The following is a 13,958-nucleotide window of genomic DNA, read 5'->3' on the forward strand; positions in this document are numbered from 1 at the left end:
CACACACACACACTGAGTAAAACAACAGTGACCAAAATAAAGGGAGTATGAATAGATTGAATTGTGCAGTTAAATGTAGGATATTGAATGAAGAGAAGAAAGTTATATTCACTCAGGATCAAGAACTAACATTGTCCAAACAAAATTTCTTTTCAGTAGAACAAATTAGTTTTCAAGAATACTCCCCCCCTCCGGCCCCCCCCCTCCCCCCATCAGTCTATCCTGCTGCCCTGTTCCTGGTTTTCTGGACACCCCCGCTCCTGGCATAGAGAACCAATGTCACGTTCCTCCTGGGAGATCTCAGCTGTCATCACGTTGTGGGCGCGTTCTTTCTTATGTTAAAAGAGAGAGATCCTGGCAGGAAATCAATGCCCAGGATCCGAGGTGGAGGTTGGGAATCATTGGCACCGAGTCGCGCGGAGGAACGGTGGCGCTCTTGGAAGTTCTGAGTCCGTATTCCTAGAAGCCTCGGGCGCCCCGCCACCTGCCGGGAGTCGGCCCCCTTCTCCGGCTCTCCTCTCTCGAGTTTCCTTCTCATAGGCTTGTCCCTGGGAGTGTGGGCGGCCCCTTTCCCGAGCGCTTAAACTCACCTCCCACCCCCCCCTCCTCCACACCAGCCTTTCTCCTCGCCTCAGTCACTTCCTTCCCCAGCCTCTTCCTCCTCGGTAAGTTGAACACATTAGCCAGGTCCCGACCGACTCTGCACCGGCTTTTTCCGAGAAAAGATAAAGAGGCGGAGAGGTGAGTGGGTCTCCCGGGAAGGTGATGGGCAGTCATAAAGGATGGACCGGGGTGTCCGGTGGAGGCTAGGCAGACGGGGGATCGGGGGCTGCGGGTGGGGAGCCGGGACCGGGAGGGACCGAGGCGCGTGGAGGTTGTAACTGGAATTGGGCTGAGACCCGGCAGAGGGGGTATCGGGTGGGCGCGCCCCTACGCCCCCAGTTCTGCCGACTTCCGCATCGGCTCACGTGACATCGTGCCGGCCCGGGATGGGGGGGGGGGGCGGGGAGAGAAACCGGTAGCCAGGTGAGGGTTTGCTCTGCGGTGCAGCGTGTCCTCTTTGCACTTGCCGGTGGCGCGGGAGCGCGATCTGCAGAGCGGGGCGGGGGAGGGCTGGGGGTGAGGGGACAGGCTCCCCCGAGGACTGCGGTGGCCCCGCGGCCGCCGACTCTGCGGCGGTGGGTGCGGTCCCATAGGCTCCAAATCGTGGGTGTGGAGGGTGGGGGTGGTGCGAGACCCTGGGGGCGCGGGGAGCCCCGAGCGGGGTCGACTGCCGTCACCCGGTTTGGGCGCTGGCTTTCTCGGCTCGCCGGGGCGCACCGGCCACCGGGGGAGCGCGGGGCGCGCGGCGCTGGCGCGGACTCGCGGAGACAAAGGCTTCCGGGACTCGGCCCTTCCCGCGGGGGCTGCCCCGGAGTCTGCGGTGCGGTCCGGGCCCCGACTCCCCCGCTCCCCAGCCCTACACTGGTGCGGGTGGTGACCGTGTGATGGCCTGCAGGGGACTGGGGCTGGGGACCCCTTCCGGGCCAGCTCCCAAACTTGGAGCAGTGATGACCAAATATGGAGCGTGTGCGCGCCAGCGGGCTGGCAGGAAGGAACCCGAGTCCTCCTTTGACCCCCACCAGCTGCTAGTCTGGGACTGCGAAGGACCGCTGAAAGAAGTGGCCAGCCCCCAGCGTGCCGCTGTACCGCCGGCTGCCGATTCCCAGGCGTCCCCACCCCAGCAGGCTTTATTCCTCGAACGTGAGAAAATCTCCGTGTATTGCCTCTAAACTTAACAAACAAACAAGACAAAAACTGTGAGAAGGTCATTAAATATATTAAGTGTATATTTCAGCATGTGTGCCAACCCTCCGACGTTCCGCTTTCTTTGTGGTGCCCACGCACAATGCCTAATTAGATTCTGACACAGTTAGAGGGCCCGACTAGCATCTGCCACCGCCTTCCCTTGAGCTTGAGCCTCCCACTGAAAATCTCTTTCTTCCCCTTAGACTTGCTCTGCTGATGGCCTCTCCTCATTGTTCTTGATCTTGCCGCTTACCCCCAGTCCCAGGCTTCTATCCTTACAAAATGTCATGGGCTTTCCAATGTGTAACAACAATGAGTATCCTGCCCCCCGCCCCCACTTTGTCCCTGCTAAGAAAATACATACATACGTACGTACATACATACATCATGCCAAATTATGTATGTAGCAATAGTTCCTAATCCTGTTATTTTCCTACTGGTAGGGGTCTGGGCAGGGAGCCTTTCTTGCTTTGTAAGTGTTCTGCCTTAGTAAGTGCTCAGCATGCAATATTTCAAACACGACTCACTATTATATTTAGCACACTTTGCATACTAACCAGGAAGAAGAAGAAGAAGAAGAAGAAGAAAAGAAAAGAAAAGAAAAGAAAAGAAAAAAAAAAGCCAGAATGATGTTGTAGAAACAGCATATGATTGTGGGACAACAGCATTTAAGTGAGCCAGTTTCATCATCCGTAAAATGGCGATAAATAATAAATACTTTGCAAAGTTTTCTTAGGATTACGTGATTTAACACAGATAAGGAGTTTTGTGTGTAATTAACTATATAAAAAAATGCTGGTTGCTTTCCTTTCTTTAAACGGAACCTGCATACATCTGCTTAATTTGAGGCAGGTATTCACATTAATAGTGGGATTTCCTCGTTGAGTCTCATTATTAAAGGAGAGCTAGGTCTGAAGTGTGCTGCTGATTATGGGGGCGAGTAGGGGGGGGAGGATAGTGTTAAAGAGATAAATGTTCCAAGTGGGAGGAAGCCAGAGAGTCAGAACTGGAGAGGATCATGATTCCCTTGGGCATTTGACTCCTTTTCCTGTCCAGTGAGGGCTAATTTCCTCAGTAGCCCTCACAGATCCATACTGCTGCCTCAATGCTACCAATAACAAGTGCAAACTAATTGTTGGTGTTGCTTGTTAGGAAAATGTTCTCTTATATGGCTCCCCAATCCGCTCTTACATCTATCCATCCTGCCCACCCTATCACACACATGCATCAAGGGAGCTTTCATTTTAAAGAACAGGGGCAGGTCTCCTCTAGACTGACTTCATGGGTCAAGCGTCTTTAGTGTACAAGCCTGAAGAAGGCCTAGTGAACCAAGGTAGGTCTCTCCACTCCTGTTGGTCCCGGACTCCTCTCTGAGATGAATGATCCTCACCACAGGTCTCCATTGCCCTCAGGCGGTAGCGGGCACTGCCCAGGGAAGGATGCGGTGCCCTGCGTGTGACCCAGCGGCATCACTGCACGAATCTAAGAGTATTAAAATTGCCCTGTTATTGATCTGCTTTCCCCACGAGTCCTCAGGCTCGGGGAAGGTGGGGAGTGTGTTCCTTTATCTTGGCACTCCAGCTTCTGGCTGAGGACCTGCCTCAAACGCGCTGTGCTTTTCCCCCTTTGCTTCTGTGCTTTTGCACACACTCTTCCCCATTCATAGAGCACCCTTTGTCGACGGTCTTCCCAGTTCATCTCTCTCCACTGACCTCTACAAAGTCCTCTGTGGCTTCCTCCTTTGTCCTCCCCTAATGGTTGGACTCACCACTCAAGGAATGCTATCACATTGCTATTTTCCAACCCACGTCTTTCTCTGTTCTGAACAGTGAGTTCCCTGAGGGCAGGTCCTGTGTCACTCGCCTTTGTAATTTTGGTGCAGGGCAGAGCACCATGAGGATGGGCTTAGAGTTAATAGTGGGTGCAAGGAAAATAGCTGCACTGTCCCCATTATCCTGTGTAGAATAGGAAGAGGGTCAGCCCAAAGGGAAAGATATAAAGAGGGGAAATGGAGGTAGTCTGGGGTCATGTACACCACACAAGTATTTTTAGGAAGAGAGACATGGTAAATTAACAATGACAAATGCAACATGAAAAAAAAAAAAAAAGAAACGGCCCTTGGATTTGGCAAGATGTGGTTAATGGGATATAGAAATGGTAATAATATAGACTTACTTTCTTCCTCAGGCAACAATGAATGTGGATCACGAAGTCAACCTCCTAGTGGAGGAAATTCATCGTCTGGGTTCAAAAAGTAAGTATGAGGGACGCCTGGGTGGCTCAGTTGGTGAAGCGTCCAACTCTTGATCTCAGCTCAGATCATGACCTCACGGTTCATGAGTTCAAGTCCCGCATCGGGCTCTGCGCTAATGGTGCAGAGCCTGCTTGGGATTTTGTCTTTCCTTCTCTCTGCCTCTCCCCTGCTTGTGCTCTCTCTCTCTCTCTCTCCCTCTCTCTCTCTCTCTCTCCCTCAAAGTAAAAATAAATAAAACTTTAAAAAAATTTTAAAAAGTAAGTATTATAACACAGACACAGTATCCTGAGTTCAACTCAGAGCAAGAAGGACCCAATGAAAGTGTCACCCAGGGCATCAGGACATAGTCATGGAAGCTCCGCCCTCAGCCATGGAGTGATTTCTGAAGACACAGAGCCTTGGGGATATTGTGATTCTTGATGTAAGGGATAGTTGAGTTATTTCATTATCCTTTGAATGCAAAGAAAATTGCTGTGCTTTTTAGTCTGGCTGCATTGAAATCTGGTAATTAAATCATGGTCAAATTTTTTTGTGCCACACTATTAAAGTTCATCTGTTTTTGCTTTATCTTGCCACCATCTTATAAACTTCCAAATGACTACAGACTCAGATTGAAATTATATTAAATTGTCTTTATTTTCTCCCAATTCTTGAGTTTTGTACAGTCAAGTATTTTTATGTACATATAACCAAACTTTAGGTAATTAAAAAAAAATTTTTTAATGTTTATTTATTTTTGACAGAGAGAGAGACAGACAGAGCATGAGTGGGGGAGGGGCAGAGAGAGAGGGAGACACAGTGTCTGAAACAGGCTCCAGGCTCCGAGCTGTCAGCACAGAGCCTGACGCGGAAGTTGAACTCACGTACGGCAAGATCATGACCTGAGCTGAAGTCGGGTGCTCAACCGACTGAGCCACCCAGGCGCCCCTAGGTAATTTTTTTTAAGTGAGCTTTTCCTTTAGCAGCATGTAAACAGCTACCGTGAAATCAGTGCCATGTAACATTGGCAGTTTTAGTGTCCTTTTCCAAGTTGTGATGAAAGTAGCTATTACGTTTGTAGCTTTAGGTATTTGCACATCTCAGATAAGATATACAAGAGTTTGGGGGAACATTCTGAAAATTGTAAGAACCATAGACATACTCAGCAACAACTAGGATAATGGAACTCTTAAGTTTTAAAATGACATCACGTAAGTGACCAACAGCTTTAAAAAGTATCTCATAGGCCTGTTTCATATTCTCTCTCACTCTCTGCCCCTCCCTGCTTGCACTCTCAAAAATAAATATGCATTAAAACAATAATAATAAAATAAAATAAAAATAATAATAAAATAATAAAAATTTTAATAAAAGGGCGCCTGAGTGGCTCAGTCGGTTAAGTGGCCGACTTCAGGTCAGGTCATGATCTCATGGTTGGTGGGTTCGAGCCCTGCGTTGGGCTCTGTGCTGACAGCTCAGAGCCTGAAGCCTGTTTCAGATTCTGTGTCTCCCTGTCTCTGACCCTCCCACGTTCATGCTCTGTCTCTCTGTGTCTCAAAATAAATAAACATTAAAAAATTAAAAAAAAATTTTTTTTTAATAAAAATAAAATAAATAAATAAATGAAAAGTACCTCATAAGAGTTGTTTTGTCATCATAGCTTGACTCTTCTTACAGCTCTGTCTGCTTTCGAATCACAGATCACCTGAAATAAGACATCCTTGGAATCCCATTGAGCCATTAGTATCAAATGTCCCCGGTAGTAGTTCTCTACTGCTGTGGTAACACTACCACAAACTTAGTGACGTAAAACAACACGTTCCATATCTTAACTGTAATGGAGGTTGGGTGTCCGTCTTAGTCTGTTTAGGCTGTTGTAACAAATTACCACAGACTGGGTGGCTCATAAACAGCAGAAGTTTAATTCTCCCATAGTTCTAGAGGCTGGAAGTCTGCTGTCAGGGTGCCAGACCAGTGAGGTGAGAGCCCTCCTCCACTTGTAGATTTGTTGTATCCTCACATGGTCAAAGGGGCTGGGATCTCTTTGCAGCCTCTCTTATAAAGGAAGTGATTCTTATGACTCACGACCCTCATGACTTGAGCACCTCCCAAAGGCCCCACATACCAATATTATTACCTTTGGGGGTTAGGATTTGCATATGAATTTTGAGAGGACAACAACATTCAGACCATAGCAGATTCTGATAAGGGTCTCCTTGGACTAAAATCAAGGTGTTGGCAAGAGTGTATTCCTTTCTGGAAGTTCTGGAGCATCTGTTTCCTAGTCTTTTTCTAGCTTCTAGGATCAACCTGCATTCCTTGGTTCGTGTCCTCCTTTCTCCATCTTCAAAGCTGGCAACAGCTGGTTGTGCCCTCATATTACATCATTCTGAGCTCCTTTTCTGCTTCTCCCTTCCATTCTTAAGGACACTTGTGACTACATTGGGCTCCCCCAGATAAGTCCAGGATAATCTCCCCATTGCAAGACCCTTCATTTCATCACATCTACAAATTTCCATTTGCCATATAAGGACACATACGGTTTCTTGGGATTAGGACATGGAAGTCTTCGGGGAGCAATGTGGAGTGCTGACATTCAAATTCAGTGTGGTCCTAGAGAAGTAGATTATTGGGAGCTATAGTAATTGGGGCACTTAATAAAGCCTTGAATATCAGGCAAGACTTGAAGTACACGGCAGGTCAGTAAAGGAGGAAATGAATGAGCTGAATTTGGGGTGTTTGTGGAGACCACTAGGGAGGTGTGGAGAACGTAACTTACTTGGTTCTCCAATCAAACAAATGCAGCATCTTTCCTAACCCCGTTTTTCTCCCACCCAGTTCACTACATCCACTTGATGGAAGTTTCCTGAGTCTTATTTTCCATAGTGATTTCTCTGCCTGTGTTCCTCATTTCTACCTTTCCAATTTCTCCAGAGTTCTGTGAGGTCATGTTGCTCTTGGGAGTAGTACTATTGTTTAGATTGTTAACAATATTAAAGATGTTTTTCCAAAGATTTGTAGGATTTTCTTCTCTCTTAGATCTTTCTCCACGTTAGCCTAGGGTTTATTGGTCAGATTGAATTGCATTTAAAGTTCTAACCTTTACTCTAGAACAGTGTTATTATTCTACTAGGGCAAACTGAACCTGCACTTAAAATTAGCAACTTTCCAAACTAGGAGACCAAAGTGTAATTATCATAATTTCTGTGGGGATGAAACATTTCGAACTTTGCCACTTCCCTGGGCCTCCTTGACTAACTTGTTCCTGGAAATAGATGACTTATTGAGTTGGAAGGCATCTATGGGGATATGTTATGGTTAACTATATAAATTGCGTCTGGGATAATTTTGACTAATGTAAATTACGATTCAGATTAATTATTTTTAGACTAATCTAAATGTGATATACTAGGTGAAGTTGGAAATTGATGGATTTAGTTGTATCTATTTTTTTTTTTTTAAATAAAGTCCTTTAAAGGACACCTGGAGGGTGCCTGGGTGGCTCAGTTAGTTGGTTAAGCAACCAAATTCGGCTCAGGTCATGATCTCACGGCTTGTGAGTTCAAGCCCCGCGTCGGGCTCTGTGCTGACAGCTCAGAGTCTGGAGCATCTTCAGATTCTGTCTTTCTCTTTCTCTCTCTGCCCCTCCCCTGTTCACACTCTGTCTCTCAAAAATAAATAAACATTAAAAAAAATTAAAAAAAGAAAAAGGACACCTGGGTGGCTCAGTCGGTTAAGTATCTGACTTCGGTTCAGGTCATGATCTCATGGTTCATGAGTTTGAGCCCCGCTCTGATCAGGCTCTGTGCTGACAGCTCACAGCCTGGAGCCTGCTTCAGATTCTGTGTCTCCCTCTCTCTCTGCCCCTCCCCCACTTGTGCTCTATCTCTCAAAAATAAATGTTAAAGAAAATAAAAAATAAAAAAATAGAATAAAATAAAGTGTTTTTATTTTTCATCCAGTAGAAAAAAAATAAGTGGATAAAGATTATCTGGAGATTTAAATTCTTTCATTCAGCAAATATTTCTTGAGAGCTGCCTTTTGTGCTCAAGTACGGGACATGTGGAAATAAATAAAATTCCATCTCAGCCCCTGTGGGCCTCTGTAAGTAGTGGGAAGACGGGCAGATCAACTGGACGCTTGTATTGGGAAGTGGTTAAGAGCATGAGCTCTGGAGTCAGACTCTTTAGGAATGAATCCCAGCTCCCTTACCACTTACTGTGTGACCTTGGGCACATTGCTAAACATTTTTGTGCCTTGGTTTCCTTATTTGGATAATAATACTCTGATTCAAAGACACTTTTCCCCCCATACTATTTTTTTTAAGTTTGTTTATTTATTTATTTACTTATTTATTGAGAAAGAGAGAGAGAGAGAGAGAGAGCGCACACATATGCTCTCAGGGGAGGGACAGAGAAAGAGGGAGACAGAGAGAATCTCAAGCAGGCTCCACACGGTCAGTGCAGAGCCTGACATGGGGCTGAAACTCACTAACCATGAGATCATGACCTGAGCCAAAGTCAAGAGTCGGACACTTAACTGACTGAGCCATCCAGGTGCACCCTCCTCCCCTCACTTAAAAATCTCCAAAAATAAGGATGCATCTTATTATACATGGTGTGTTACGGTTAAATTGGCAGTTTATTTTTAAGAGAAAAAGACAGAACACAAGCCAGAGAGGGGCAGAAAGAGGAGACACAGAATCCAAAGCAGGCTCCAGGCTCCGCACTGTCAGCACAGAGCCTGATGTGGGGATCAAACTCAAAAACTGTGAGATCATGACCTGAGCCAAAGTCGGACGGACGCTCAACCTACTGAGCCACCCACGCGCCCTTGGCAGTTTAATTAGAACATAAAATAATGGTGTTTCTTGCAACCAATTGTGCCTTACCTTTCATAAAATGAGGATGAAGTGAGTTTTAATTGCTGAGTTAAAATGCACTGAACATTTAAGTGAGTTAAAATGCACTGAATAGTTCTAGGAACACAGCAAGTACTCAATACACATTAGCTGTTACTATAATTGATGGTGAGTGCTTTGATACATACTTAATTTTATAAGAAGAGTTATTAGCTCAACTGAGGGAATCACAGAGGACTTCTCAGAAAAAGTGACGTTTGAGCCCATTCTGGAAGAAAAAGAATTTAGCTAGAGGAAGGGGTCTGGGATGCTGGGCAGATGGCTCAACATGGGCAAAACTGCTAAGGCACAATCTCTCATGTCACCCTGGGTAACAGCAAGTCGTTGATTTTGACTGGATCAAAAGGTGCAGAGAATGATATGGCAGAAGACGAGGGGAGAGGGAGTGCAAGGGCCAGAGAGTGAAGGGTCTTACCTGCCATGCCACGGGTATCACTATTTGAAGGTGGTAGGGAGCCATTGGGAGGTTAAAGTAAAAGAGTATCAACAAGGGGTACCTGGCTGGCTTAGTCAGTGGAGCCTGTGACTCTTGATCTTGGGGTCATGAGTTTGAGCCCCATATTGAGGGTAGGGTTTACTTAAAAAAAAAAAATTAATCAGATTGGCATCTTAAAGGTTTCTTTCACATTTTTTATTCTGCACCAATATGGAGGACGTACTGGGGACAGAAATGGAGAAAGGGAGGCTGGTGAGGAGTCTTGCAGTTAGTTATCCACATGAGACAACTCCAGGCTGAACCAAGAAATTAATTGTCAATGGAGAGGAGACGAGAGCAACAGAAGATACGAAGGAAGGGGCGCCTGGGTGGCTCAGTCGGTTAAGCGTCCGACTTCGGCTCAGGTCATGATCTCACGGTTCGTGGGTTCGAGCCCCGCGTCGGGCTCTGTGCTGACAGCTCAGAGCCTGGAGCCCGTTTCGGATTCTGTGTCTCCTTCTCTCTGTGACCCTCCCCCGTTCATGCTCTGTCTCTCTCTGTCTCAAAAATAAATAAACGTTAAAAAAAAAAATTAAAAAAAAAAAAAAAAAGAAGATACGAAGGAAATGGAATCACTTGTGAGACTGAAGAGTGAGTGGGCAGAGCTCCAAGACTACACCCAGGTTTCTGCCTTTGGTGCCTTTCAAAAATTTAACCTGAACTGAGAATTTACCATATGTTGAGCTCTCCATAAAAGCCTTTACGTCTAGGGGTGCCTGGGTGGCTCAGTCGGTTAAGCGTCTGACTTCAGCTCAGGTCACGAGCTCACAGTTCATGAGTTCAAGCCCCGCGTCGGGCTCTGTGCTGACAGCCTGGAGCCTGCTTCTGATTCTGTGTCTTCCTCTTTCTCTGTCCTTCCCCCATTCACACTCTCTCTTTCTCTCTCAAAAATAACTAAACATTAAAAAAAAAAAAAAGAAACAAAGCCTTTACGCCTAATCTATCTTTTCATCTTTGCAACAATCTGTGAGGGGTACTTTGACCTTCATTGTATAGATGAGGGAAGTGCAGCTCAGAGAGCTTGGAGGCCCTATTCAAGGTTACCCAGCAGCTCCTGTTATTTCTGTGACCAGTAAAAGTTTCTTATTGCGAACAAAGGGTCCTGCCGCTGGAAGTTGAAAAGTCAAAGTTTATTTTTTTTTTTTAATGTTTTATTTATTCTTGAGAGAGACAGAGGGAGACAGAGGATGAGTGAGGGAGGGGCAGAGAGAGAGCGGGACACGGAATCCGAAGCAGGCTCCAGGCTCTGAGCTGTCAGCACAGAGCCCGATGCGGGGCTCGAACCCACAAGCAGTGAGGTCATGACCTGAGGCGAAGTCGGACACTCAACCGACTGAGCCACCCAGGCGCCCCATTTGCACTCCTTTTAAAGGTCAGGGCCAGTGCTGCCTCCTCCATAAAGTCTTCCCCTCCCGTTCTAGCCCAGAGTCATGTTGCCTTTCTCCAAACTGCAGGGGGTTAGTCTTGGCTCCTTACTGGACATCCAATCACATACTGCTTTGCACTGTCGCTTTACTTACTATGTGGATATTTCTTATTTCCTTGTGGGAACTAAAGCCATTTCTTCAAAAGCTAGAAAGTGACTCCACACTTCTGTCTACTTGCCTCCAGTGCCCAGCACTGATTGGTTCTTAACCAAAGATCCACCTTTTGTTTACCTTATTTTCTTAAAAAAGGCTTAATTTTTTAAAGCAGTTTTAGACTACAATAAAACTGAGAGGAAGGTACAGAGATTTCCTGTATACCTGTTCTCCCCACACATGTATGGCTCCCCCATTATCAGCATCCCCCACCAGAATTGTGCATTTGTTACAGTTGATCATCTACATTAGCACATTAACACATCATCAACCACAGTCCGTAATTTATGATTCACTCTTGGTGGTGTACATTCTGTGGGTTTCGATAAATGTATAATGACATGTATCCATCAGTATAGTATTTTACGGAATGTATTCACTGCTCTCGAAATCCTCTGTGCTCTGCCTGTTTGTCTCCCCCGCCCAACTCCTGAAGCCCACTGATCTTTTTATTTAATTTTACCTTTTTCCTTTGTTTTGCCTTTTCCAGAATGTCCTGTAGTTGGAATCATACAGCATGTAGCCTTTTCAGATTGCCTTCTCTTAGTAATATTATATTTTATTTCAAGATAGAGAGCAGAGCAAGCATGTGTTGGGGAGGGGCAGTGGATGAGAGAGAGAGAGAGAGAGAGGGAGGGAGGGAGAGAGAGACAGAGACAGAGACTGGGAGAGAATATTAAGCAAACTCCATGCCCAGCTGGGACCCCATGGGTCCTCATGGGACCTCATGACCTGAGCTGAAATTAAGGGTCAGATGCTTAACCGACTGAGCCACCCAGGTGCCCTGGTGCCTGGGATTTCTTCATTTTTTTTTTTTTTTTTAAATGTTTACTTTTGAGAGAGACAGACAGACAGACACACAGAGAGAGAGACAGAGGATGAGCAGGGGAGGGGCAGAGAGAAAGGGAGACACAGAATCCGAAGCAGGCTCCAGGCTCTGAGCTGTCAGCACAGAGTCCGACGTGGGGCTCGAAGTCACAAACCGTGGGATCATGACCTGAGACGAAGTCGGATGCCCAACCGACTGAGCCACCCAGGCTTCCCAAGGGATTTCTTCATTTTTATGGTCACCAGTTCCCTCCTGAGTGTGTTTAGAGCACACTTAAGAGAAACACTGCTCCTGACCTAAAGGTTCTCCAATATTTGTTATTTTTATTGATTCAGCAACGCCACAATTAAAAAATCAAAATACAGAGGGAATTGGTCCACAGTAGTAACACTGTGACACATTGACTTTTTGTAAATGGGTCTTCGTTGTCCAGATGACACGAAGGCTAGGAGGTGTATAACACAGTGTACGTATTCCGCCACTTTTTGGATCTGGCAAGAGATCACGTCTGATTTGAGCGTGAGCTGTTAAATTGTAATCTTGGCGAATACAGTTAGATGTTTTTTTTAAAGATTAGGTAAATCTGCCATTTATGGGGACAAGAAATAGACTTTGCATTGACTAACACTGTATTCTCTCAAATTAGATGCTGATGGGAAGTTAAGCGTGAAATTTGGGGTCCTCTTCCAAGACGACAAATGTGCCAATCTCTTTGAAGCATTGGTCGGAACTCTCAAGGCTGCCAAACGAAGGAAGGTTGTTACGTACCCAGGAGAGCTACTCTTGCAAGGTGTTCATGATGATGTGGACATTGTATTGCTGCAAGATTAATGTGGTTTGCATATCTTTGTTTATTGTTATTTTTTGTTTCTGGTAAACTGGAATATTAGGTCAAAGGACACACGTGAGCATACTTGATGTATTTTTTATAGAACTTTGAAAACAAAAGGAGACTCTTATTTTAAAAGTCTGCCCTTTTTTATACCTTGAGAAGAATTTATGTATTACACTGTAGAATAAACAAAACCTATCATTTTTCTCAGGAATCTGGTTGGAAAATGGGGGCTCTGAGGCTTTTCTGGTGGGGGTGCAAGGTGTTTCATAAATCATTCTTAGATAATTTCTACAAATATTTGACATTCCATAAAAGCAAGAGGCAGAACTAAAGATCAGCTCCCACAATGAATATTGTACTGTTTATGTAATAAAAACATATAACAATGTTAAAATTGTTGTATTGCCTTATTTAAGATTTATGTGCCTCTCAAAATCAAGTTTTTGCATCAAGATTAGGTAACTGCAACAGAAGTTATCATAATTGGAAGAAAAAGTTTCTTGAAACTACAGAATTTTACAAGAGTGGTGTGTGGGGCGTCTGGGTGGCCCAGTCATTTAAGCGTCCGACTTCGGCTTAGGTCATGATCTCACAGTTTATTGAGCTGTGCTGACAGCTCGGAGCCTGGAGCCTGCTTCAGATTCTGTGTCTCCCTCTCTCTCTGTCCTTTCCCTGCTTATGTTCTCTCTCTCTCTCTCTCTCTCTCTCTCTCTCTCAAAAATAAATAAATAAACATTAAAAAAGAAAAGTAGGGTTGTGTTATGATTGGGCCCTATAAAAAATATTGACTGATGTCTATTATGTGCTTACCACTGAGGGGCTGTGCCAAAAGAAATGTAACCTAAAACTTCACTTCCTAATTGGATGAGTTAGATTCACATGACACAATGTAGAAATGTCTATAATTGTGTATTATAGCCTATGGTACAGAATCGAAAACGATACAGAATCTCAAGGAGGGCAAATCCATGAAAACCATGATGGTTGGGAAAGGTATCCTAGAAGAGTGAGAGAATTCGCATGATTGGAGCTGATTATCCAGCAGGGAAGAAGCTGGGAGGGGCGACCCTGATGTCTCAGGTGAGGTAAGACAGGGACACGAATAAGCAAGTCTCGCTCTTGTGACAGGTCGGATGTCAGGTCGACTGGAATGCTAGGGAGAGAGGTGATTCAGACTGGATACACAAGGTCTAATCTGGGAAGCCAGGGAGAGGAGTCTGAACACAAACTGGAGCAGAGAAATTGCATGTTGAAAGCGATGTTGGGGCACCTGGGTGGCTCAGTCGGTTAAGCATCT

At 45.4% G+C, this 13,958-nt stretch overlaps 1 protein-coding gene across 2 annotated transcripts; it reads left to right on the top strand.

The window, feature by feature from the left end:
- Positions 1–293: 293 nt before the first annotated feature.
- ABRACL (ABRA C-terminal like) lies at positions 294–13,055 on the top strand. Of its 2 annotated transcripts, none has more exons than XM_007096378.3 (3): positions 294–741; positions 3,976–4,042; positions 12,473–13,055. In XM_007096378.3, exons 2-3 carry the CDS (start codon positions 3,982–3,984, stop codon positions 12,655–12,657), a joined length of 246 nt encoding a protein of 81 aa, XP_007096440.1. In that variant the 5' UTR covers positions 294–741; positions 3,976–3,981; the 3' UTR covers positions 12,658–13,055. The 2 variants fall into 2 exon arrangements, with proteins under 2 accessions (XP_007096440.1, XP_042843164.1); XM_042987230.1 differs by lacking the exon at positions 294–741 and adding an exon at positions 1,652–1,743.
- The last annotated feature ends 903 nt before the right edge of the window (positions 13,056–13,958 follow it).

This window comes from Panthera tigris, chromosome B2 (assembly GCF_018350195.1).
Source record: "Panthera tigris isolate Pti1 chromosome B2, P.tigris_Pti1_mat1.1, whole genome shotgun sequence".
NCBI classification, from domain to species: Eukaryota; Metazoa; Chordata; class Mammalia; order Carnivora; family Felidae; genus Panthera; species Panthera tigris.